This window comes from Saccopteryx leptura, chromosome 1 (genome assembly GCF_036850995.1).
Source record: "Saccopteryx leptura isolate mSacLep1 chromosome 1, mSacLep1_pri_phased_curated, whole genome shotgun sequence".
NCBI lineage: Eukaryota > Metazoa > Chordata > Mammalia > Chiroptera > Emballonuridae > Saccopteryx > Saccopteryx leptura.
In genome coordinates this window covers 160,759,463-160,787,165 of record NC_089503.1, presented here as the reverse complement: position 1 = coordinate 160,787,165, position 27,703 = coordinate 160,759,463, and the positions used below count along the sequence as shown (strand labels likewise).

The following is a 27,703-nucleotide window of genomic DNA, read 5'->3' as shown; positions in this document are numbered from 1 at the left end:
TACAGGAAATTTTTGTAGCCACATTTCATCTATATAGTTGAATCATGAGGATGATCATAATAACTTTCAGAATACAGGTATCATTAAAACTTCTGACTAGCCCTGGCTGGCTGGCTCAGTGGTAGAGCGTCAGCCCAGTGTGTGGAAGTCCTGAGTTTGATTCCTGGCCAGGGCACACAGGAGTAGCGCCCATCTGCTTCTCCATACCCCCGCCCTTCTTTCTCTCTGTCTCTCTCCTCTCCTCCCCCAGCCAGGGCTCCATTGGAGCAAAGTTGGCCCTGAGCACTGAGGGTGGCTCCACGGCCTCTGCCTCAGGCGCTAGAATGGCTCTGGTTGCAACAGAGCAATGCCCCAGATGGGCAGAGCATTGCTCCCCGCTGGGCATGCTAGGTGGATCCTGGTTGGGCACATGCAGGAGTCTGTCTGACTGCCTCCCTGCTTCTCACTTCAGAAAAATACAAAAAAAAACACCCCCAAACAAACAAACAACTTCTGACTAAAACCCCAACCAATTTTAGTACCATATCAGATGCTGGTGGTGACCAGGGTTTCTCTATTTCAGTAGAGAGGCTGGTATGTGGACACACAGCTGGGGCCAGCAGCTGAGGAACAGCCAAAGGTTCACATGCTGAAAGTTAAAACAAGAAAAATCAGAAATATAAAAACAATCTGGAGTATGTCGCGTCCCAGAATTCTTAGAGAAGGAGAAGCGCGTTCACACGCTGTGCACGCAGTATAGTGTGGAACCGTTAGGCAACGTGGTCTGGGTCTTTGCAGGGAAGCCTGCGCTTGTGCTTGGCCAGCTGCGGCCTTGCGGTCCTTGGCAGCGCCACAAATCTGGTCTTTTTTTCATTTTTATAAGAGCTCGCAGCGGGCCGCGCAGCGCCCTGATCCGGCCTTACCATGTTGGTGCTGTTTGAAACGTCCGTCGGCTACGCCATCTTTAAGGTTTTGAATGAGAAGAGACTTCAAGAGGTTGATAGTTTGTGGAAAGAACTTGAAACTCCCAAGAAAGCAAATAAAATAGTTAAGCTAAAACATTTTGAGAAATTTCAAGATACAGCAGAAGCATTAGCAGCATTCACCGCTCTGATGGAGGGTAAGATCAACAAGCAACTGAAGAAAGTTCTGAAGAAAATAGTAAAAGAAGCCCATGAACCCCTGGCTGTAGCTGATGCTAAACTGGGAGGGGTCATAAAGGAAAAACTGAATCTCAGTTGCATCCATAGTCCTGTTGTTAGTGAACTTATGAGAGGAATTCGTTCACAAATGGATGGATTAATCCCTGGGGTAGAGCCACGTGAAATGGCAGCTATGTGTCTTGGATTGGCCCACAGCTTGTCCCGGTATAGATTGAAATTTAGTGCTGATAAAGTGGACACAATGATTGTCCAGGCAATATCCTTGTTGGATGACTTAGATAAAGAACTGAACAACTACATTATGTGGTGTCGAGAATGGTATGGCTGGCATTTCCCTGAATTAGGAAAAATTATTTCAGATAACTTGACATATTGCAAGTGTTTGCAAAAAGTTGGCGACAGGAAGAATTATGCCTTGGCCCAACTTTCTGAATTACTGCCAGAAGAAGTTGAAGCAGAAGTGAAAGCAGCAGCAGAGATATCTATGGGCACAGAGGTTTCAGAAGAAGATATTTGCAACATTCTGCATCTCTGCACTCAGGTAATTGAAATCTCAGAATATAGAACGCAGCTCTATGAATACCTACAAAATCAAATGATGGCCATTGCACCCAATGTTACTACAGTCATGGTTGGGGAATTAGTTGGAGCACGGCTTATTGCTCATGCAGGTTCTCTGTTGAATTTGGCCAAACATGCAGCTTCTACAGTTCAGATTCTTGGAGCAGAAAAGGCACTCTTCAGAGCTCTAAAGTCCAGATGAGATACCCCTAAGTATGGTCTCATTTATCATGCTTCACTTGTAGGCCAGACAAGTCCCAAACATTCGAGAGAAAGATCTCTCGAATGTTGGCAGCCAAAACTGTTTTGGCTATTCGGTATGATGCCTTTGGCAAAGATTCCAGTTCTGCGATGGGAGTTGAGAACAGAGCCAAATTAGAGGCCAGGTTGAGGACTTTGGAAGATAGAGGGATAAGAAAAATAAGTGGAACAGGAAAGGCATTAGCAAAAGCAGAAAAATATCAACATAAAAGTGAAGTGAAGACTTATGATCCTTCTGGTGACTCTACACTGCCAACCTGTTCTAAAAAACGCAGATAGAACAGGTAGATCAAGAGGATGAAGTAATTGAAAAGAAGGCCAAAAAAGCTAAGGTTAAAATTAAAGTTGAAGAAGAAAAAGAAGAGGAAGAGGAAGGAATACTAGTGGTGGAAGAACAGGAGACATCTATGAAGAAGAAGAAGAAGAAGGACAAGAAGAAACACGTTAAGGAAGAAGAACCACTTTCTGAGGAAGAACCATGCACCAGCACAGCTATTCCTAGTCCAGAGAAAAAGAAGAAAAAGAAAAAAAAGAAAGGTAATGAGGACTAATGGGCAAAAATCATGGTGAATCACCTGGATACATTGTGCTTAAGATTCAGTCTGGAATATACCAGAGATGCTCTCTAAAATAATCAAGGATGGACAGAGGTCTAATGAAACAAAGTGATTATAGCTTTTCAAACCTATTTGTGAGTGACGTCACGGAAATGGCGCGCCGTGAGCAGAGCGTCCGACAGATCTCCCCAAAATCTCAACAAATTTATCAACTAGGAACAGAGAAATTTATCCTCGGAGCATTCCGGAGTTCCACACACACACCAAAAGCAAAAGGACTGTTGCTGAGGAGGGAGTACACCTGTGGTGAGTCAACCCACACGTGCAGCTGCCCACCCACACTCAGGGACGGCAGCCTGGGCACTGGCGGCCATCCCAGCATACCCTGAGAAACCGCGCCCCCCCCCCCCCCGTGCCGCAGTCCGACCACTGGCGTGACAGAAACCCTGCGCGCGCGCCCAGTGCTGCGGTCCCCGTCCACTGGCATGCTGAGAAACCGCCCCCCCCCCCCCGTGCCGCGGTCCCCGTCCACTGGCATGCTGAGAAACCGCCCCCCCCCCCCGTGCCGCGGTCCCCGTCCACTGGAGTGCTGAGAAACCGCGCGCGCGCGCGCCCCAAGCCCCAGTCCGGGAGGGGCGCCAAGGCTGTCTTTCCTAGTCAGGAGATTCTCTCCGTGGACGGGGCACCTCACCCAGCCATTCAAGCTAACAATCAAGCGTTGGGGGGAGGGGCGCGCAGGCAGCCTGAAATACTTTCTGGAGCACAGCTGCGGATCCAATCACTGAAATTAGCTTAACCCACGAAATCTACGCACCCACAGGGCTCTAATTCATAAGATCTCTCTCAGTTCAGCGATCCAAGACAAGAGGCGTGATATTTTTCAGTGCCTTTCGCTAAAGGGGTGGGGGCAACTTCTGATTGACAGAGCCTACATATTCAGGGATATACCTAACAAGAGGGACTTGGCAGATATTAAGATCCATAAAGCAAACAGCGACTAGTGCTTCTTCTTCCCAGCCAAAACAGGCTACCAAGTGTGGAAAGCCTGGGTTGAGTGGTCCAACTGAATACTAGGCGCTGAACAGTCACCTTGACAACAATTGACTCCCAGCCCCACCTGATTACGCTGGAGGCTCTGACTGCCAGAGCCTTACCCAGAGCCTTGCGCTGAGTGAGGATAGAGTGGGGATTTCCCAGCTCTTTGAGCCTCTTACTCCCCAGACAGAAGCAGTGGCAGCCTCATAGCTGGATCACCAGGCTGCTAATTCAGGAAGGGGAGACTAGGAAAGAGACTCCAGGAAAGCAAACTCTCTCATTGTTGGACTCTGCAAACGCCAACAAGCCTTGACTACCAGCGAGACTAAAGCCAATTATGACATTGCCATAAAATCCCACCAACTGCAAATCCCTACCTAAGCGTGACACAGGGGCAGAACCTGGGGTACAGAGTCACCGACCAGGAAGAGGGAGAGAAAAGAAAAAAGGAAGAAGTTAACCTCTCAAAATCAAGAAAAATCCACAGACTTTATAACTTGTTCCACTAATTCTTTGTTGTTATTGTTTCTTTCTTCTATCTTATTGCCTTTATTATTATTTCTATTTCTTCCACCTCGGTCCTTTTATTCTCTGCCCATCTTATGCTACCCTTTTCTTGAACTACACTACCCATGAGTGTTACATTTTATTTCTTTTCTTCATCCTAACTCTCCTTTAGGGTTACACTCCAAAACCCTTAACTCTCACTCTCTCCCCTTTTGTTTTTTTTTTCCTTTCCATTTTTTCTTCCTTCGTTTCTCTCTTACTCTTATTTTTTCCTTTCTATTCATTTCTTCCTTTCTCCTTTTACTTTTCCTCCCATTTAAGCCTCAATCACGAACAAATTATTTAATTTGGGACTCAAGTTGTTGTGGGGTTTTTTTTGTTGTTGTTGTTCTTTTTTTTCTTCTTCTGCTTTTGTTCTTGGTTTTCCTTTATTTGTTTGTTTTTGTGGCATTTTGGGCACTTTTTACATTGCTTTTTAACTCACTAGCATTCCTCCCAACCTAAAGCCTCCATTGTATTTAGTCTTCGCTCCACTTAATACAACAGATTTTTACTTATTATTTTTATTTTTTTCTTCTTTAATTATTGTTTTTTCTCTCCTTTTTTCTGTTTCCCTCTCATCCCTCTTATTATATCTCTTAGTCGACCATCACTTACAAGCAAATCATTTTATGCTTGTCTAAGATTTTCTCCCCCTTTTTTTTTTTTCTTTTTGTATTTAGTAGGTCCCTACTCCCTTTTTTGCCCCTTGAACTCTTCACCCCAAATCAGGCCCTCCATTATAGGCAGTTTTTGTTCCATTTAGCATAATATAATTCACAGGTCATCACGATATTTCCCTAAGGAGGTGAGAGGAGGGGAAGAGAAGAAAGAAAAAAGGGGGAAATAATAAATTATTACTTTTTTTTTGTGGAGTGTTTTCCTTTTTTCTTTCTTTTTTTTTTTTCTTTTCCTTTTTATTTTTTATTAATTCTAATTAACACTATCATCAAGACCACCTTCATATGCCAATAAGAAAAAGGAAATCGAACATTATGGATACAAAAGACAGAGAGGTAACACAAATAGATGTGGAAAAATCTATGGAGAAAAGATTTAACATATTGGAAGCCTTGGAGCCAAATGACAGAGAATTTAAAATAGAAATCTTAAAAATACTCAGAGATATACAAGAAAACACAGAAAGGCAATTTAGGGAAATCAGAAAACAACTCAACGATCACAAAGAATATATTACCAAGGAAATTGAAACTATAAAAACAAATCAAACAGAAATGAAAAACTCAATTCAAGAGCTGAAAAATGAGGTAACAAGCTTAGCTAATAGAACAGCCCAGATAGAAGACAGGATCAGTGAAATAGAAGACAAGCAACTTGAGGCACAACAGAGAGAAGAAAAAAGAGACTCAAAAATAATAAAAAACGAGAAAGCCCTACAGGAATTGTCTGACTCCATCAGAAAGAATAACATAAGAATAATAGGTATATCAGAGGGAGAAGAGAAAGAAAATGGAATGGAGAATATACTCAAACAAATAATAGATGAGAACTTCCCAAGCCTGTGGAAAGAACTAAAGCCTCAAATTCAAGAAGCAAACAGAACACCGAGTTTTCTTAACCACAACAAACCCACTCCAAGGCACATCATAATGAAGATGACACAAACCAATGACAAAGAAAAAATTCTCAAGGCAGCCAGGGAAAAGAAGAATATAACATATAAATGAAGGCCTATTAGATTATCATCAGATTTCTCAGCAGAAACTCTACAAGCTAGAAGAGAGTGGACCCCAATATTTAAAGCCCTGAAAGAGAGGAACTTTCAGCCAAGAATACTATACCCATCAAAGCTATCCTTCAAGTACAAAGGAGATATAAAAACATTCACAAATACAGAAAAGATGAGAGAATTTATCATCAGAAAGCCCCCACTCCAGGAAATACTAAAGGGGGTTTTCCAACCAGATTCAAAGAACAAAAGAAAACATAACCACAAGTAACAGCTCCACCAAGAAAATAATAAAACCAAACTTAAACTGTGACAACAAAAGAAAAAAAAAGGGGAGAAAGGATGAAGATTAACAGTAGCAAAGGATGATGAAGCGCAGAAATACTCACAAGAAAGGGTACTACAATGAATATGGTAGGTACCCTTTTCATTACTTAATGGTAACCACCCTTGAAAAAACCACCACAAAAACACTTGACTTAAAAAAGGTAGCAACAGAGGAAAGAAGTATGGAATACAAACAAACGATAGAAAAACAAAAGAGAAGAATCAAACAAGATACAAAACTAACAGAAAGCAATTTATAAAATGGCAATAGGGAACACACAAGTGTCAATAATTACACTAAATGTAAATGGATTAAACTTACCAATAAAAAGACACAGAGTAGCAGAATGGATTAAAAAAGAAAATCCAACTATATGCTGCCTACAAGAAACTCATCTAAGCAACAAGGAAAAAAAAAATTCAAAGTGAAAGGCTGGAAAACAATACTCCAAGCAAACAACAACCAAAAAAAAGCAGGTGTAGCAATACTCATATCTAATAATGCTGACTACAAGACAGAAAAAGTACTCAGAGACAAAAATGGTCATTTCATAATGATTAAGGGGACACTGAATCAAGAAGACATAACAATCCTTAATATATATGCACCAAACCAAGGAGCACCAAAATATATAAGACAGCTACTTATTGACCTTAAAACAAAAACTGACAAAAATACAATCATACTTGGAGACCTCAATACACCGCTGACGGCTCTAGATCGGTCATCCAAACAGAGAATCAATAAAGATATAGTGGCCTTAAATGAAATACTAGAAAAACTGGATATGATAGACATCTACAGGACACTTCATCCCAAAGCGACAGAGTATACATTTTTCTCTAGTGTACATGGAACATTCTCAAGAATTGACCATATGTTGGGCCACAAAGACAATATCAGCAAATTTAAAAAAACTGAAATTGTGCCAAGCATATTCTCTGATCATAAAGCCTTGAAACTAGAATTCAATTGTAAAAAAGAGGGGGAAAACCCCACAAAATTGTGGAAACTAAACAACATACTTCTAAAAAATGAATGGGTCAAAGAAGAAATAAGCGCAGAGATCAAAAGATATATACAGACAAATGAAAATGAAAATACGACATATCAGAATCTCTGGGATGCAGCAAAAGCAGTAATAAGAGGAAAGTTCATATCACTTCAGGCCTATATGAACAAACAAGAGAGAGCCGAAGTAAACCACTTAAATTCACACCTTAAGGAACTAGAAAAAGAAGAACAAAGACAACCCAAAACCAGCCGAAGAAAGGAGATAATAAAAATCAGAGCAGAAATAAACGAAATAGAGAACAGAAAAACTATAGAAAAAATCAATAAAACAAGGAGCTGGTTCTTTGAAAAGATCAACAAAATCAACAAACCCTTGGCAAGACTCACCAAGGAAAAAAGACACAGGACTCAAATAAATAAAATCCAAAATGAAAGAGGAGAGATCACCACAGACATCATAGATATACAAAGAATTATTGTAGAATACTATGAAAAACTATATGCCTCCAAATACAACAATCTAGAAGAAATGGATAAATTCCTAGAACAATACAACCTTCCTAAACTGAGTCATGAAGAAGCAGAAAGCCTAAACAGACCAATCAGCAGGGAGGAAATAGAAAAAACTATTAAAAACCTCCCCAAAAATAAAAGTCCAGGTCCAGATGGTTATACTAGTGAATTCTATCAAACGAAGACTTGGTTCCTATTCTACTCAAAGTCTTCCAAAAAATTGAAGAAGAAGCAATACTTCCAAACACATTTTATGAGGCCAACATAACCCTCATACCAAAACCTGGCAAGGATGGCACAAAAAAAGAAAACTACAGACCAATATCTCTAATGAATACAGATGCTAAAATACTAAACAAAATACTGGCAAATCGAATACAACAACATATTAAAAAAATAATACATCATGATCAAGTGGGATTCATCCCAGAATCTCAAGGATGGTTCAACATACGTAAAACAGTTAACGTAATACACCGTATCAACAAAACAAAGAACAAAAACCACATGATCTTATCAATAGATGCAGAGAAGGCTTTTGATAAAATACAACACAATTTTATTTTTAAGACTCTCAACAAAATGGGTATAGAAGGAAAATATCTCAACATAATAAAGGCCATATATGATAAACCATCAGCCAACATCATATTAAATGGCGTAAAACTGAGGACTTTCCACCTTAAATCAGGAACACGACAGGGGTGTCCACTCTCTCCACTCTTATTTAACGTGGTGCTAGAAGTTCTGGCCAGAGCAATCAGACAAGACAAAGAAATAAAAGGCATCCATATCGGAAAAGAAGAAGTAAAGGTATCACTTTTTGCTGATGATATGATCCTATACATCGAAAACCCAAAGGACTCCACAAAAAGATTACTAGAAACAATAAACCAATACAGTAAGGTCGCAGGATACAAAATTAACATACAGAAGTCCATAGCCTTTCTATATGCCAACAATGAAATATTAGAAAACGAACTCAAAAAAATAATCCCCTTCACGATTGCAACAAAAAAAAATAAAATACCTAGGAATAAACATAACAAAGAATGTAAAGGACCTATATAAAGAAAACTACAAGGCATTGCTAAGAGAAATAGCAAAAGACACAATGAGATGGAAAAATATTCCTTGTTCTTGGATAGGAAGAATAAATATAATTAAAATGGCCATATTACCCAAAGTAATATATAAATTTAATGCAATTCCCATCAAAATTCCTATGACATTTTTTAAAGAAATGGAACAAAAAATCATCAGATTTATATGGAACTATAAAAAAACCCCAAATAGCCAAAGCAATCCTAAGGAAAAAGAATGAAGCTGGGGGCATTACAATACCTGACTTTAAACTATATTATAGGGCCACAATAATCAAAACTGCATGGTATTGGCAGAAAAATAGACACTCAGACCAATGGAACAGAATAGAAAGCCCAGAAATAAAACCACATATATATGGTCAAATAATCTTTGATAAAGGGGCCAACAACACACAGTGGAGAAAAGAAAGCCTCTTCAACAAATGGTGTTGGGAAAACTGGAAAGCCACATGCAAAAGAATGAAACTCGACTACAGCCTGTCCCCGTGTACTAAAATTAATTCAAAATGGATCAAAGACCTAAATATAAGACCTGAAACAGTATATAGAAGAAGACATAGGTACTAAACTCATGGATCTGGGTTTTAAAGAACATTTTATGAACTTGACTCCAATGGCAAGAGAAGTGAAGGCAAAGATAAATGAATGGGACTACATCAGAATTAAAAGTTTTTGCTCAGCAAGAGAAACTGATATCAAAAGAAACAGACACCAACTAAATGGGAACTGATATTTTCAAACGACAGCTCAGATAAGGGCCTAATATCCAAAATTTACAAAGAACTCATAAAACTCAACAACAAACAAATAAACAATCCAATAAAAAAATGGGAAGAGGACATGAACAGACACTTCTCCCAGGAAGAAATACAAATGGCCAACAGATATATGAAAAGATGCTCAGCTTCATTAGTTATTAGAGAAATGCAAATCAAAACTACAATGAGATACCACCTCACCCCTGTTAGATTAGCTATTATCAACAAGATGGGTAATAACAAATGTTGGAGAGGCTGTGGAGAAAAAGGAACCCTCATTCACTGTTGGTGGGAATGTAAAGTAGTACAACCATTATGGAGGAAAGTATGGTGGTTCCTCAAAAAACTGCAAATAGAACTACCTTATGACCCAGCAATCCCTCTACTGGGTATATACCCCAAAACCTCAGAATCATTGATACGTAAAGACACATGCAGCCCCATGTTCATAGCAGCACTGTTCACAGTGGCCAAGACATGGAAACAACCAAAAAGCCCTTTAATAGAAGATTGGATAAAGAAGATGTGGCACATATACACTATGGAATACTACTCAGCCATAAGAAATGATGACATTAGGCCCTGGCCTTTCAAAAGAGGCAAAACAATGATGTAAATAAAACACTGAAATAAAACGTGGCTTCTAAATTCTGGCATTTGTTATTTTGTTGCCCTACATGTCTGTTTTTAAAATGTGGGGATAGCCCTGGCCGGTTGGCTCAGTGGTAGAGCGTCGGCCTAGCGTGCGGAGGACCCGGGTTCGATTCCCGGCCAGGGCACACAGGAGAAGCGCCCATTTGCTTCTCCACCCCTCCGCCGCGCTTTCCTCTCTGTCTCTCTCTTCCCCTCCCGCAGCCAAGGCTCCATTGGAGCAAAGATGGCCCGGGCGCTGGGGATGGCTCCTTGGCCTCTGCCCCAGGCGCTAGAGTGGCTCTGGTCGCAATATGGCGATGCCCAGGATGGGCAGAGCATCGCCCCCTGGTGGGCAGAGCGCCGCCCCATGGTGGGCATGCCGGGTGGATCCCGGTCGGGCGCATGCGGGAGTCTGTCTGACTGTCTCTCCCTGTTTCCAGCTTCAGAAAAAAAAAAAAAAAAAAAAAAAAAGAAATGATGACATTAGATCATTTATAGCAAAATGGTGGGATCTTGATAACATTATATGGAGTGAAATAAGTAAATCAGAAAAAAACAAGAACTACATGATTCCATACATTGGTGGAACATAAAAACGAGACTAAGAGACATGGACAAGAGTGTGGTGGTTACCAGGGGTGGGGGGAGGGAGGACGCAGGAGGGAGGGAGGGAGAGATTTAGGGGGAGGGGGAGGGGCACAGAGAAAACTAGATAGAGGGTGACGGAGGACAATCTGACTCTGGGCGAGGGGTATGCAACATAATTTAATGACAAGATAACCTAGACATGTTTTCTTTGAATATATGTACCCTGAATTATTAATGTCATCCCATTAACATTAATAAAAATTTATTAAAAAAACAAACAAAAAAAAACTATGAACAAATTCCTATGCACACTGCACATATCTTATTTTAAAGTAAAAAAACAAAATGGGAACAAATAAAATATTTAAAATAAAGAACAAGTAAATTTAAATAAAAAAAAAAACCTATTTGTGTTTTGACATCAACTCTGTTAACTTTATTGTTATTTTTTTCTTAGTCTTTGTTATACAAATAAAAATATTTTCTTTGTGTTTAAAAAAAAACAATCTGGAAATAGCTCTAAATCATTAACTTTGTAAGAACAAACAGCATAACATTTATTTGTTGGGAATCTAAGAAGCTTCACAGGTATGATTTACTCTAATTTTTTTTTTCTTTTACAGAAAGAGAGTCAGAGAGAGGGATAGATAGGAACAGACAGACAGGAACGGAGAGAGATGAGAATCATCAATCATTAGTTTTTCGTTGCAACACCTAGTTGTTCATTGATTGCTTTCTCATATGTGCCTTGACCGTGGGGCTGCAGCAGACTGAGTAACCCCTTGCTCGAGCCAGCGACCTTGGGTCCAAGCTGGTGAGCTTTGCTCAAACCAGATGAGCCCATGCTCAAGCTGGTGACCTCAGGGTCTCGAACCTGGGTCCTCCGACGCTCTATCCACTGCGCCACTGCCTGGTCAGGCTGATTTACTCTAAATTCTTAATGGGATGCAGATTGGCTACTTCTTTTCTCATGTGAATGATTTACAATAAAAATAAAGTACCTATGTCATGTCGAGAAAACACTCTATTTCCGTGTCAGATATTGTTGTCGTGTTTGTTTATTAAAAAGAATTTCAATATAATCAGATTTTAGTAAATAAGACCATAATTAATTTCTCTTTTGCTTTCCACAATGTTTATGTTTATTTTAATAGCTTTATTGAGATATAATTCACATCCTTTAAAAGGGTACAATTCAGTGAATTTTTAGTAAATTCAAAGAGCCCGTAGCTAAATTTCACCACTTAAAATGTTTAACATCTAAATTTATAAATCTAGGCCCCAGCTGGGTAGCTCAGTTGGTGAGAGACCCTTATCCTGATATGCCAAGGTTGCGGGTTTGATCCTCGGTCAGGGCACATACAAAAATCAATCAATGAATGCATTAAAAAAAGAGAGAGAACAAGAAATTGATGTTTCTCTTTCTCCCTTCCTCTAAATTTTATAAAACTCATTAGCTTCTTACCCAAAAGTAAAATAAAGAAACCTGTCACAATAGGTCAGGAGTCTAACTCTGTACCTTCTGTCCTATGACTCTAGTCTTATTTCCTAGCCTTTCATTTTTAAAAGAACATTACTGTCAAATTTCATGTACGAAATATAAGTCATCATCATACTGAGTACTGGACACTTGGTACCAAGGCTTGAATTTAAACCATACCACAACCATAAACCTGGAAAAAAGGGAAGTGAAAATGTTCAGCTGCTTTTTAATGGTGGAGTTAACGCCTGCTTTGACATCCTGCAGACACAGTCTTTAATCAGCCATGCTTTCTCAGAGTAAAGGAAAGAAATCACACCTGACATGGAGGCCATGATGTGTTCATTTCTACGACATTCAGAAACAACTTCCTGAGAGACAGCTTCTTCATCGTGCAGTCAGGAGAGTTGAGGCAAAAAGAGAAAACAGGAAAAGGATTCCACAAACACAGAAAAAATTAAATATATAAATGCAGATTTTTAGATATTGGATAGCAAAGACAGTAAGAAAAGTAGAGACAGCTTAAAATTTTAATTTAAAAAATTAGTGATAATTTCAGGTTTTATTATTTTTTACATCCTGGGCCTGTGTACCTGGATCAATGACAGGCCCTAGAAAACAGGCTGCTGACTTTAAAGAACTGCCCAGGAGTGTCTGACCAGGCAGTGGTACAGTGGATAGAGTGTCGGACTGGGATGTAGAGGACCCAGGTTCGAGACCCCGAGGTCGCCAGCTTGAGCGCGGGCTCATCTGGTTTGAGCAAAGCTCACCAGCTTGGACCCAAGGTCGCTGGCTTGAGCAAGGGGTTACTCGGTCTGCTGAAGGCCTGTGGTCAAGGCATATATGAGAAAGCAATCAATGAACAACTAAGGTGTCGCAATTTGCAATGAAAAACTAATAATTGATGCTTCTCATCTCTCTCCGTTCCTGTCTGTCTGTCCCTGTCTATCCCTCTCTCTGACTCTCTCTTTGTCTCTGCAAAAACAAACAACAAACAAACAAACTGCCCAGGAGCAAAGAGTTTGCAAGGGCTTTCTCAAAGGTACACTTCCGAGTGTCTCACAGATGACGAACAGACAGACATATGAAAAGTTCAACATCACTAATCATTAGAGAAATGCAACTTAAAACCACAATGAGATACCACCTCACACCTGCCAGAGTGGCTATCATCAATAAAGCAACAAGCAACTAGTGCTGGCGAGGGTGTGGAGTAAAGTAAAGGGAATCCTCCTGCATTTCTGGTGGGAATGCAGACTCATGCAGCCACTGTAGAAAGCAGTGTGGAGTTAATTCAAAAAATTAAAAATGAAACTGCCTTATGACCCAGTGATTCCACTTCTGGGAATATATCCCAAGAAACCCAAAACCCTAAATTTAAAAGAATATATGCACTTCTATGTTCATGGCAGTGTTATTTACAATAGCCAAGATTTGGAAGCAACCCAAGTGCCCATCAATACACGAATGGATATAAAAGCTGTGCTGCACATATACTATGAAATATTACTCAGCCATAAAAAAGAAGGAAATCTTACCCTTTGCAACAGTGTGGATGGATATAGAGGGTATTATGCTCAGTGAAATAAGTCAGTGAGAAAAAGACAAACACCATGTAATTTCAATTATATGTGGACTCTAAAGAACAAAATAAACAAACAAAACAAAACTGAAACAGACTCATAGATGCAGATAACAGACTGACGGTGGCCAAAGGGGAGGGGGTGGGGGACTGGGTGAAAGAGTCAAAGGGAGTGAGAAGCACAGACTGGGAGCTACAAACTAGTCACAGGGAGGACAGTACAGCAGAGGGAATACAGCCAACCATATAATGACCATGTGTGGTGCCAGGTGGGTACTGGAAATATTGGGGAACCCCTTTGTAAGGTATGACCGTCTAAGCACCATGCTGTACACCTGACACTAATACAAAATAATATGGAATGTAAATTGTAATTTAAAAAAATAATATCAATTTAAATAAAAAAGGAATGTCTCAACTGCACACTCATTATTGCATCACAAAACATCTTAAACATGTTCAGCCTCATCAGAAAGAAGCTAAGTGCCCTGGCCGGTTTGCTCAGTGGTAGAGCGTCGGCCTGGCATGCAGAGGTCCCGGGTTCGATTCCCGGCCAGGGCACATAGGAGAAGTGCCCATCTGCTTCTCCACCCCTCCCCCTCTCCTTCCTCTCTGTCTCTCTCTTCCCCTCCCGCAGCCGAGGCTCCATTGGAGCAAAGATGGCCCGGGCGCTGGGGATGGCTCCTTGGCCACTGCCCCAGGTGCTAGAGTGGCTCTGGTTCCAACAGAGTGATGCCCCGGAGGGGCAGAGCATCGCCCCCTGGTGGGCAGAGCAGGTCGCCCCTGGTGGGCGTGCCGGGTGGATCCCGGTCGGGCGCATGCGGGAGTCTGTCTGACTGTCTCTCCCTGTTTCCAGCTTCAGAAAAATACAAAAAAAAAAAAAGAAGAAAGAAGCTAAGTAAGATGCCTTTCTTTGTCCTTTCAAACTGGTGAAGAGTTAGCTAAATCACAGTGATGACAAAAAAATAGCTCCTATGCAAGATAACTCATTAGAGCATTAATTTATCGGAGAAAATACAGAAAGCACTAATGTTTTCAACAATAGGAATTAGTTAAATATTTGATGGCATAGTTGGAGAAAGGAATATGCTTACAAAATAGGGTTTTTTTAATTAATTAATTTTTTTACAGAGACAGAGAGAGTCAGAGAGAGGGATAGATAGGGACAGATAGACAGGAATGGAGAGAAATGAGAAGCATCAATCATCAGTTTTTCGTTGCAACACCTTAGCTGTTCATTGATTGCTTTCTCATATGTGCCTTGACCGCGGGCCTTCAGCAGACCGAGTAACCCCTTGCTGGAGCCAGTGACCTTGGGCTCAAGCTGGTGAGCTCTTTGCTCAAGCCAGATGAGCCCATGCTCAAGCTAGTGACCACGGGATCTTGAACCTGGGTCCTCGGCATCCCAGTCCAATACTCTATCCACTGCACCACCGCCTGGTCAGGCAATGAACAACTCTTAAACACCTGAGTATCTCTCCATGAAGGATTACCAAATAATCTAAAGCATTTTAAACATTATTTCTTAATTAACATTCATTTAATCCATTAATTCATGTGTAATATATAATAATACCAAACATATCAGATACCAATTGTCTTCAACATCAGAGAGACCGTATACTATAATGTACATGAAGAAAGAAATAATATGTTAAGAATATACTCTAACTGGACAGTGTTCCAAGGTACCTGGAAAAAGAACAAACACTGGAACCCAAGAAAGGTTGAACTCTTAGGGAAGATAGCAATAACATCCGCACGATGGGAGTTCAGGGGGTGAGGGAGCACACCTGTACTATGTATACCTGTGTAAAATGTACACAAGAAGACAGAAAAACATCACGATATTACTTCTGAGTGGTGTGATCACAGTTAATTTCACCTTCTTCATAGCTTGCTATATTATCCATTCTACTATGACCATATATTATTTTGAAACCATACTAAGAAACACTTTACAATAATATAAGATTAGAGATTTAAAATGGCACTTACGAAGTTCAGACAGTGAAGAGAAACTCTTTCCCAAATGGCACAAAAAAGAATTACTGTAACACAAGGACAGAGCCCAGACATCTTTGAGGACGGCTGTCGGGCCACATTCCAATCAGCAGCTTCTCCAATACCGACTCTTCTGCTCTTGGGCAGAGTCCCACACGCCCCTCCGTCGTTAAATACAGCTCGTCCCTGTCCTAACTCGACTTCACCACCCACAGGCCTGGCCTCCGGTGAAGGCAATCAAGGACACCCAGAACCCAAATTCAAAACACTTCTGATTCAGGAGGCAGTCTGGGGCATTTGTGAACAAAAGTGTCTGTCATGTTTTAAGTTATCATAAATTCAATTTGAAATCTGGATTTAGGTTTAAAATGTGTAGCATTCCATTTGGCTCTTCCTGAGTTGCAGACTTTAGAATAAAACTGTAATCATAAGTAAAGCACTTTCCTGAGTTCTAGAGTTGTTCTAGCAAATTAACAAATCTGGAAGGGGTAGTCATGGGAACCCCCAAATTTGCAATTGATTACAGTTGACTGGACAGCAATACCGGTATCTGGGGACCCCATTTACAGCTAGCCTCTGACATAGGAAGTCTTAGGGTTGGGGACAGGAACTTGGGAAGAGCAGCTAACACCAACAACTTAAATTCCCTTTAAACCACTTTGAAGAAAAAGTGTAGATGGAGCAAATGCTGCAACCCACATGCATTTGTAAGATGCACGCATGCAGGCATTAAGATGAAGGAAGAGAGCCGGTCACCTGGGTCCGTGTTTGTGCTGGCGTCCTGGTGTGCCGTGGCCCTGCGTCTCACGGTGGCCATGAAGTGCAGCCCGGCTGTGGTGGCAGTGGCATCCTGCAGCATTTCTTAAATACAGGAAACATGGGACTCGATCAATGAGTGGCCATTACACCACCAGGAGCCCAGGATCTGAGCGCCGAATGAAAGGGAGCCGAGGTATGGGGTCCAAGCTGTTACCAAATGGACTCTCTCATGAGGCAGTGCCTAGTGTGACCCTCACAGACAGCCCAGGGGCATACCTGAAATCATATAGATGGTGGACCGGCAGGCACAGCCTGGACACCTAGCCGTCCTGCTGGGCGGTGACAACCGTGATCACTGAGCAGGAGAGTGATGTGGTCAGACTGACATTCTAGAAAAAGCCCTCGGCCAGCGGGCAGGGCAGAGTAAAGTGGATGAAATGGAAGTGGCCATGGGGGCTGAATGGCTGCGGCAGTGTGTACACCTTGCGGTGCTGAGGAGCAGAGAGGAGGGGAGAAGCCCGATCACCAAGAACCGGAAAGCAGGTGAGAGCTGGTGGGTAACCAATGAGGGGAGTGGGGAAGGCAGGGTTCAGAGTGATGTACGTTTTGGGGTTGAGTTGGTAGCGACCCAAACAAAGACAGAGAACAAAGGAGAACAAGCCAGCTGGTGTGGGGGCTGGAATTCAGACCACATGTGCTGTACGTCAGTTAATTCCCATCCAGACAGAAAAGGTCAGCAGGAAGCAGACTAAAAGTCCAAAGTCTGTTAGGAGACTTTGTGTTTAATGTGCGTTTTCCTGGGAGATCACCCAGGGAGACTCATAAAAGTATCAATCATGGTACGCTGTGATAGAATAAAAAATATGTATGTGCTTGTGGTTCTTGGTTCCAACCAAACACAGAGTTCCTCAAACCCTTCAAATTTCCTGGGTGACAGAGGAGTGTCTGTCAGTATTCATGATGAGCAGGGACAGTGGCTGGAGGTGGAGTTCAATCACCAGTGGCTAAGGCTGTATCAATCACGCCTCCGCAATGAAACTAAAAATCCTGAAGCAAGTCTAAGGGAGGCTCTGGGCAGGTGAGCTCTCCACCTCGGCCCACACCTCGCCCTGGGCATCTCTGGAAGGGGTAGTCATGGGAACCCCCAAATTTGCAATTGATTGCAGTTGACTGGACAGCAATACCAGTGTCTGGGGACCCCATTTACAGCTAGCCTCTGACATAGGAAGTCTTAGCACTGAGCCCTTAACCTCTGGGGTCTGGGTTCACTCTAGGTTATTAGTGTTAGAATTTAATTTAATTATGACACCCAGTTAGTGTCAGAGAATTGCAGAATTTATTGTTGATTGGTATGACATATTACACACTCACTGGAGTACTGTGCAGTCATTAAAAATACTGTAGAAAACCTAGTGACATGGAAGACATCTGCCCAAATTCCAGTATGTGGAAACAAGTAAATAATAAACAAGTACAAGAGGTATTCTTTTTACATAGGCGTCCAGTGGTGCAGTTAGCATGTGACATATACAAACATACACATATATATATCTCTATATATGCCCACATATATGCATGTATGTATGTATTTGCAGATATATTTGAGTAGGGGTTTCAGAAAATAAAGCCTAAAAGAATATAACACTGGTTATCGCTAGAATGGAAGATTATGGGAGCTTTTAATATTCTTCTAATTCTCTATTTGTATTTTCTAAGTTTTCTCCACTGAACATGGGTTACCTTAAAGAAGCAAAAATGTATTATTAAGAATGAAAGGGGCCTGGTCGGTGATGGAATAGTGGGTAGAGCGTCGACCTGAAATGCTGAAGACCCAGGTTCAAAACCCCGAGGTCGCCAGCTTGAGCATGGGGTCATAGACATGACCCCATGGTAACTGGCTTGAAGTTCAAGGTCACTGGCTTGAAGTCCAAGGTCGCTGGCTTGAGCCCAAGGTCGTGTACAGGAAGGTTTGTGTGTGTGTGTATGAGAATCACTGAGCAGAAAGTCTTGGCGAATACACACATTCAGTGGCAAGAAATAAACAGACCAATTGAAGAAAGAAAATAATTTACTATCTATAAAAGCAAGTTCTCTTTTCTGAACTGATTCCTGTACTTTAATGTGCATCTCTTTTCTATCAATTCAGCCCTAGGCATGTTCCCCCATCATTTCCTTTTAGGCCTTATATTATATATTGGTACCTTATGTGAGATTCTAATAAATTGCACGGCTCTACTGGAGCGGTTGGTGAATTTGTTCTGTAAAGGACCAGACATTGAGTACTTGAGACTTTGTGAGCCATACGGTCCCTTTGTGCAACAGCTGAACCCTGCTGCAGTGTGAAGACTGCCACAGACAACGAGTTATAAGGGGGCAGAGCTGTGCTTCAATAAAACTTGACTTATAAAAACAGGCATGGTCTGGATCTGGCCTGTGGGCCAGAGTCTGTCAAGGAGTGCTCTATATCACATCATCACACACACACACACACACACACACACACACACACACCCCATCTTGTCAAGGGTAATTAATGTACATTTATAGTAATAATGTAGTCTCGTTTTTTTGTTTTTTGTGCATTTTTCTGAAGCTGGAAATGGGGAGGTAGTCAGACAGACTCCCGCATGTGCCCAACCAGGATCCACCCGGAATTCCCACCAGGGGGCGATGCTCTGCCCCTCTGGGGCGTTGCTCTGTTGCATCCAGAGCCATTCTAGCGCCTGAGACAGAGGCCACAGAGTCATCCTCAGCGCCCGGGCCATCTTTGCTCCAACGGAGCCTTGGCTGCGGGAGCGGAAGAGAGAGACAGAGAGGAAGGAGAGGGGGAGGGGTGGAGAAGCAGATGGGCGCTTCTCCTGTGTGCCCTGGTCAGGAATCGAACCCGGGACTCCTGCACGCCAGGCCGACGTTCTATCACTGAGCCAACCAGCCAGGGCCAGTAGTCTCATTTTCATATACATATTTTTAGGTATCTAGGGAAGCTGACTTTAACCTGAACTTAGACACAGTCGTGTATATACGTACCAAAAGGAATTTCAAAGTCATCCAAAGGCTGGGAACTGCCATGTTCTTGCTGCTCCTAAACAAATCCACAAATGATCAATTTATGAGTAATTCAATGACATTTATTACTTTGAATATATATATATATAGTAACTATTTTTTATATATAGTAACTATTAAAACTGCTAATTTTTAGGAAAAGATCCAATTCCCCTAACTGAAGAAATATTTATTTACTCTATCAAATTATGTACGCTAACAAAGTAACTCTACAAAAGAGTTCGCGAAAGTCACAAGTCAAACAATAAAAAAAGAGCACTATCAATGCAATTATTATGACTGCAGTTCTCGCCTGCAGAGTAGTCTTAACACTCAGCTAGTACCCCTGTCAGATCGAAACTATTCATGGACTCGACTAAGCCTCCAGACTTGACTTGAGGATGTCATGACGTGTGCCTTTTAAAAATTCATGAGAACAAAACCGTTTCAGTTTCCTTGATCTGTTGTTGCAAAAATAGGTAAACAGAGTCACCCGATTTAGAAGGAGTGTTTGAAAAGATCTGAATTAAAATATAGTTTACATAATAAACCCATAGTGGGGACATGTTAGAGCCACCTAAAAGAGGTAAGTGAAACTGACAAAGGAGAAACCCAAATCACATAATGTGCATTAAGACATCATAGAGCCTGACCAGGCGGTGGCACAGTGGATAGAGCGTTGGACTGGGATGAGGAGGACCCAGGTTCGAGACCCCGAGGTTGCCAGCTTGAGCGCAGGCTCATCTGGTTTGAGCAAAGCTCACCAGCTTGAGCCCAAGGTCACTGGCTCGAGCAAGGGGTCACTCGGTCTGCTGCAGCCCCCCCCCCCCCCCCCCCCGTCAAGGCACATATGAGAAAGCAATCAATGGACAACTAAGGAACCACAACGAAGAATTGATGCTTCTCATCTCTCTCCCTTCCTGTCTGTCTGTCCCTATCTGTCCCTCTTTCCAACTCTCTCTGTCTCTGCCACACACACAAAAAAAAGACATCATAGAAAAAAAGCAGAGTGATTTCAAATATAAGTCACATAGGCAGATGCTCTGCACTTCACTGGTGTCTACTGCTCCCCGGAGGGACACAGCACCAATTCTGTACTTAATTATGGAAGAGGCTCCTGGCACAACCAGAAGGTCCCAGTAGGCAGGAGACGAGACAGACCCCAAAGACATTCCAACCTCGGAGTTCGTGCAGACCAGGGAAGAAGCTGTAGTCGGGGCTTTATGTACCTTGGGTTTCATCACCGTTTCTGCATCGTTGTCATTAATGGTGGCACCCTCGGGTTGGAAAGTCACACTCGGTTCTCCCAGTTCCTCTGACCTTCGACCCTGTAGCTCTCTCTTGGCTCGTCGCCTCTGCCTGTGAAGAACAAGAGTGTCACGCATTTTTATTATTTTAGTAACACCCGGTTTTCATTTGTGTCATGCTTTGTAAGGAGACAGTTATGAAAATTATGTCAAGCCCTGGCCAGGTAGCTCAGCTGGGTAGAGTGTTGTCCCAGTGTGCCAAGGTTGCGGGTTCGATCCCCAGTCAGGACACATACAGGAATCAACCAATGAAAGCATAAATAAGTGGAACAACAAATTGAGGATTCTCTCTCTCCTCCCCCTCTTTCCTCTCTCTCTAAAATCAATACAAATTAAGAAAAAATTTTAAATAAAGAGAATTGAGTCACTAAATTATTTTCAGCCTGACCAGGTGGTAGCGCAGTGGAGAGAACGTCGGACTGGGATGCGGAGGACCCAGGTTCGAGACCCCGAGGTCGTCAGTTTGAGCGAGGGCTCATCTGGTTTGAGCAAAGCTCGCCAGCTTGAACCCAAGATCGCAGGCTTGAGCAAGGGGTCACTCACTCTGCTGTAGCCCCACGGTCAAGGCACATATGAGAACACAATCAATGAACAACTAAGGTGTTGCAACGAAAAACTGATGATTGATGCTTCTCATCTCTCTCCATTCCTGTCTGTCTGTCCCTATCTGTTCCTCTCTCTGACTCACTCTCTGTCTCTGTAAAAAAAAAAAAAAATTATTTTCAATGGCATTAAATTAGCAAGATATTCTGCCACAACAGGAGCAAAGGTAAGCAAAGTCAGGGACATGTGGAAGTTATTTCCAGCTCCTCCACTACTGCTCTGACTTTTCTGTGGAAGCCTCTGGAATCTCAGGTTAGACTTACACCCTGCAGGTAATTTTCAAACTCCCTTTCCTGCAGATTCTAGGCTGGCCACGGACCCCAACTGGAAACCTCAACCACCTATTTGAAAAAGTTCAGCACACTTAGTCACCTCAGCAAAATGCCAGCAGGGCGGGGTGGGGGGCGGGTAGGGGAGGAGAGCCCAGAGACTTAAAAAGAAGACTTACTGTGAAGGGGGGATACCTGGAAAGGATGGAAGGAAGGGACCACTTCTGGAAATAGGACCCTGATAATAGGATTTTGGGTCTGATAAGTATTTTCTAGACTCGGTAATCTACTACGTACTGAACCTCCATTATGAGTAAAACACTATAAATGCTCTTCATCCTAAGTCACAGCCTCCCTTCTTCCATGCACATTTCTTAGTGCCCTGACACAATTCACATCCCTTACCCCTTCTTCCTAAGTAAGAGAAGTAACCACGAACATCCGGTCGGAGTATCAGAGGGTACACGGACTAGTGCAGGAGACAGCACACGTTCGTGCTGCCAGAGATAACGACTGCTCATCCTGTTACAGAAACGTGGAAAAGAATCCTCCAGCCTATGAGTGCCAGGAAAAAAATTTCTTAATACACTGGAAAAAATAGTAGTATTTGTCTCTCACAACACAGGAATTTTCCTCATCACAAGACATGTTCAAATGCATGACGCATGATGAGGAAACCGGATATGCGGTTGTGTTTGGGCAGGAGGTTGAACCAGTTGACTTCCATTTTGTAACTATATTACTGTAAAAAAACTTGCAAGTATGATCATCTCAAATTAAATTTCACTTAACACTCACCGTTGCTTGCTGTCCTTTCCTTGTCTTGCTTCCGAAGGCCTTGTTTTGCCCTGTCTATGCGGACAGTGTCCCGAGTCACCTCGTTCAAATAAATCATTAGGCGTCGGTTTCTGTTGGCTTTGTTTAAACGCAATCTTTTCAACTGGAATAAGTCGTGGGGTTTTGTACTATAAGAAATAAAGCACATAAACTTAAAATTCCATACCTCGACTAGGCAGTATGTTAAAGATTTGAGAAAAATAATTGCTTAAATTAAACTAAGATGTCTAAGAGATAAAACATGCCAAAAGATAACAAATTGATTGGGACTGGTAAGGTGAATAGCCTGACCTTAAAGAATAAATGATTCTGGAGTGCTAAAAATTTCAACTGGGTTGTCCTACTTCAAAAATTAAGCTAGAAGTCTTCATCTGCTTAATTTCTTTTCTGGATTAAAAAAAAATCTCCCTTCTTATAAATAAAAGTATACATCTAGTATTTGGTTTAAAATTTTTTGGAACAGGGAGGATGCGGGAGGCTGGAGATTGTGCATGGAACAGAGTAGCAGTATGATGCGGATTGCAACTTGGGGACTCATGGTACTATTCTAATAAAAGAAATTTCCTTAAATCCTCCTCAAAATTTGTTTTTCTACTCCTTTAATCCTTTCTTTTCTGTTCATAATATGTGCCGAAGAAAAGAAGGCATGGTAAGTACTTTTTCTAAGGAAATGACCCAGTATTATCTTCAAATCTTAAAAGTGCATCAGAGAGCAAATTATTCAATTACTGTCCTATGATGATACTATCAACTTAGGAAACTAGAACCCAAACAATTTGAATGTCATAAAGTAGAGGTTTTGGTGGTTTATTAAGATTCAACCTTTATGTTTTAAGTACTTTTAAAAGACACCATTCTTTTTATATGCTCAACTATTTCTAGACCTGGGTCTATTGAACAATTTTAACCTGTAGCAGATTTAAAGACAATCACATCGCAATTGCTAGGGACCTCAAACAGTGCTCTCTCTCGCTCTCTTTCTAGACACACACACACACACAGACACAAGCGCGTGTACCAACAAAAACACTGGTCATTTTCTTTTACTACTTATTTCTTCTGCAAGTAGAAGAAATGTGTGTGAAAAGAGTTCAGCAAATTCCGGTACTGATGTACAAGACAGACCTAAAACCATTAAAGGGCCCAATTATTACTTTAAGCTGCATGTTTGAGTTCCTGCCAATAACAGAAGCATTACTTTTACAAAAGAAATGTGTAAAAGCTTGTGACCGAGTGCTCAGTGTTTATCATATGACCAGGACTGTGCCTTTGCATATGACAGGACTGTTTGCCGCAAAAACAATTACCGTATTTTCCTGGGACAGACAAAAATGAAATAGCGGTAGTCCGTGGTGTTTTCTCTCTTCTGCTGCCGTTCTGGCGGGCATGAGGGGAGCTGGAATGGAGGCTCTCGGGACCGACGGGAACGTGTCAGAAGGTGTGGGTGGCAGGTGCAACAGCGGAAACCCAAAGGGATTCTGAGGAGCTATCTCACCGGGCTGTGGCTTAATTCCAAATACTTGTTCCGGTTTCATAAACAATGAAGAGTCCTGTTGAGGCGTCAAGTTCTCTTGTACAACATGCTGATTCCAGGTGACAAGCGTGGGGACTCCTGTAAGCAAGGCTTCCGCCCCCTGCTCCCGCTCAGTGGCCTTCTGTGCGGCTCCAGTGCTCTGCTGGCTCCGACTGGGACGGACCGCTGAGGCGGTGGGCACCGCTCTCTGGGGCAAGGGAGGCTGGAAGGGGCCAGATGACCCCCAGGCCTCCCTCGGCCGTGGCACAGCCCCGAAGGGCACCTGCGGAGCTCTCTCTGCGTGGAAGGAAAGGGGCTGAAGCCCGTGCTTAGGCTGCAGCGGAAGCAGGGTAAAGGTCTCTGCAGCGGGGGGGAACCTGAGGATCTCCAGCCCAGCAGACGGTGTGCGCCCCGGCTGGGGGTGGGCGCGTCCAGCAGGGGCCGGGGACAGCGACGCGGCCGGTTGGCTTCCACATGCCGTGGGTAGCCCGCCATTCTCAGGCTGGACTCCTAACTGACAAATACTCCCACGTGGAACAGTCTGGAAGGGAAAAATGCTACTATGAAAATTGAGAACATATTAGAAACTCCTTATTTTATAAATGATGTTTAATATGTTTTGGAGGATGTAATAACTGTCCAAAATGTTACTTACTCAAATAACAAAAGGAAAACAACTAAACCACTAGGACAGCTTGAATGGTACTTTGAATGAGTTACCTGACCAGTTTCATCCCTGCTCTGACCAGACGGCCCCATCGCTTCGGGGCGGGCTGGGGCCCCCTTGCCAGGCTCTCTCGGGAGCCCTCCCAGGGGCTCTCCCGCAGACTGTGGTCTAATGTCCAGTTTCTCCTTTGCATTTCTAGTGACGTCTCCCACACCACCACTCCCTCCTGCCGGGATGGACACCGGGCTTCCCACAGAGCATGCGGGCGGACACTGCTGGACCAGCCGCTGTGCGTTCAGGAGGTTGGCGAGGGATGGCCCTATTATTTGCATTAGACTCAGGAAGTTGATCTGTTGCAGCTGCAATGAAAATTAAAGCAACATCTGAAAATATACTGAAAAAAAAACCCTCTAAACTAAAGAATCAACACCAACCGGCCAAGCATTCCACAACAGTCACAACTCTGCCTAGTCTCTGTGAGACCCAGGAGTGCTGAGCAGGAAGCCCAGTTGAGGGAGATTGCTTTAAAAAGAGGGAAAAAAAGAATGAAAATGAAGATTCACTTCTACCCTAAATGCTGATTATTGAAGTAAGTTATAAAAAATTTTAAAGAGAAGATGACCAGGTGATTTCAATGTGCAAACAAGCTTGGGAACCACCCTCGCACGCCGGCGTGATGGACCAGGAAATGCACCGCAGCTACGACGAGAAGACAGGTGCACTGCCCAGCAGGCCTGGGATGGGGACCTGGATTTGCATTTCTAACATCTCAATGATGTTCACGGTACTGGTCCAGGGACCACACTGTGAGAACCAAAGGACCTGTGAGAGTCTGATGGGAAAAAGACGGAAGGGAAAAGCAAGTTGTGGGGTCTTTCAAGCCCAACAGAAGAATCTACACTTCATAAAACAAACCAATAGAGAAACACTGCAGGTTAAAAACACGTTGGTCCCCTTCAATTAGAGAAGAAATGCATGCTTATTATAGGAAAAACCCAGAAAAATATAAAAATCATTCATAATCCTGTCCTCAAAGATAACTAGTACTGATTTTTTGTATTTCACTTTTTGTATTTTTAAAACAAGATAGCAAATAGTATACACATCTGTATCTGAAATTTAAACAGGAAGATATAGTATTAAAACAATACTTGAAAAAGCACAGTATTAAAACAATACCTAGAAAATGCACATATAAGACTATGGAAGTATGAAGGTCTAGGACTCCAGCTCAGCTTGGCTACAGCTACAGCAACAGCCGGTGACGGTGCTGGCACACGGGCGCAGGCCCCAGGAGGGCACCACCTGAGCCCTTGGCATGGTGCAGGGCCACCAGGCGGCTCTCTGAGGCAGCGCTTCCAATCCTGTGTGTGCACCCAAATTGTTCGGAGAATTTGTTAAACACACAGGCCGTGACCAACAAGGTTCCTACCTAATCTAAACACCAAGTTTGACAAATGCTTCCAAGAGCTGACGCCGTTAGAACAGGCAGCGTTATGAAAAGGACAAGGATGGGAGGAGAAAGATGCAGTGAGTTTCACGGGCAGAGGAGCGTGCGGGAAAAGCATTCTCACCAGGGCCTGTAAGTGCAGAGAAATCAACAATCACCGATATAGAAATGGTGTATTACACCACGAGTAGATTCAATTAGATTTCAGGGAAATAGATGTTTAAGGTACAAAACAGGAAAAGAAAATAATTTTAAAATTTTGGTAAACAGAGACAAAAAATAACCAGGTGACAAGATGTAATCAAAGGGCAAAATACTTCTAAAGGCAGCTGGCGACTTCAAGAAACAGGCCACAGTCTGGTCTGCAGATAAGAACTGCGAGGTGACAGGCTGTGTCAGGAAATAAACTCTGGGAGCCTGCGGGCAGGAGCACACCGGCCTGGTCTGCCCCCCACCTCTGCGCGCACCTCTGTGTGTCAAAGGCTCAGTGCAGAGAAGTCTTGTGGGAGCCGCCGGGCCCTCCCCTGCAGCTCTGAACCACGGAAACAAGAAACAAAGGGAGAGCCCACACAGAGCCAGGCACTTGTATTTCAACTTGTCCGTTTCTGGGAGTCTGCTCGGATTTAAAAGCCTTACGTATATATCACGTGCAGACTGGCATATTTATAAGGAGATGCACTTACCTGAACTAATTTAAACATTTCATCTTGGAGAATCTGACTCACAGAGCGGGAAGGGTCTGGTGGCGGAGCCCCGGCGGCACCGTTTGTCGGCGCTGGTGACGTGGGCACAGGCGTCTGGAACGCAGCATGGACTCCATTCGACAACAAAGGGGGAGCTGAGGACGATTTCTCTATAAATACAGAGACCTGTGCACTGCAGGTGGAAGCACAGAAATAAAAAAGTCACACATGAATCAATAAAAATGCAAATTAAATGTCTGTGATCTAAATATTTTGATCCTACTTTTTTCCTCTACTTTACAGACTTTCTGGAAGTGTTTAGGAAATTTAAAGCCTAAAGCCCATGTCTCTGTCCCCCTCACATCTGTCACCCACCAGAGACACATCTGTCATCTGCGCGTCACTCATCCATGTGCATTCACTGAGAAGTGTATGTGTCCCGTCTCACAACCCAGAATGGTCCACACACGTATTCTACTCGCCTGGTTCCTGAAGGCACCTTGGTTTAAAACCTGTATAATCATTCTAATTAGTTCTGTAGACTGTGTGATTTGGTTCAAGAGCGTATTTTTATGACTAAATTTAATGACCCAGATGGACTTGAGAATAGAGGGAAGGTATGGGTTTAAAAAAATGTTTAATTTTAAGACAGGTACAGCAAACTCCCTTCAATCATCATTTAATGCAAAATAACAGTATTGTGAACATTTCCCCCCAAATTACAGAGTTTATAGTTATAATTAAACCCTAATCAACAAAAGAAGATTAAAGT

At 42.5% G+C, this 27,703-nt stretch overlaps 2 protein-coding genes across 4 annotated transcripts in view; one reads left to right on the top strand and one right to left on the bottom strand.

Annotated features, from left to right (window-relative positions):
- Positions 1–27,703, bottom strand: part of CPLANE1 (ciliogenesis and planar polarity effector complex subunit 1) — a 118,168-nt gene that overhangs the window by 32,296 nt on the left and 58,169 nt on the right. The window contains exons 32-40 of one of the 3 annotated variants that reach the window (XM_066378896.1): positions 26,932–27,124; positions 24,852–25,157; positions 23,926–24,672; positions 22,580–22,746; positions 20,832–20,961; positions 19,585–19,639; positions 16,555–16,659; positions 12,532–12,597; positions 522–628 (exon numbers count right to left, since the gene is read on the bottom strand). In XM_066378896.1, the coding sequence (XP_066234993.1) occupies positions 522–628; positions 12,532–12,597; positions 16,555–16,659; positions 19,585–19,639; positions 20,832–20,961; positions 22,580–22,746; positions 23,926–24,672; positions 24,852–25,157; positions 26,932–27,124 (1,876 nt within the window). The remainder of the gene's footprint in view (positions 1–521; positions 629–12,531; positions 12,598–16,554; positions 16,660–19,584; positions 19,640–20,831; positions 20,962–22,579; positions 22,747–23,925; positions 24,673–24,851; positions 25,158–26,931; positions 27,125–27,703) is intronic. The other 2 variants (XM_066378907.1, XM_066378916.1) reach the window with 2 other exon arrangements.
- On the top strand, positions 727–2,524 carry LOC136389077 (nucleolar protein 58-like). Its single transcript, XM_066360855.1, is given in 3 exon segments — positions 727–1,968; positions 1,971–2,235; positions 2,238–2,524. Coding segments are annotated over 3 exon segments (1,608 nt in total). The 5' UTR covers positions 727–903; the 3' UTR covers positions 2,516–2,524.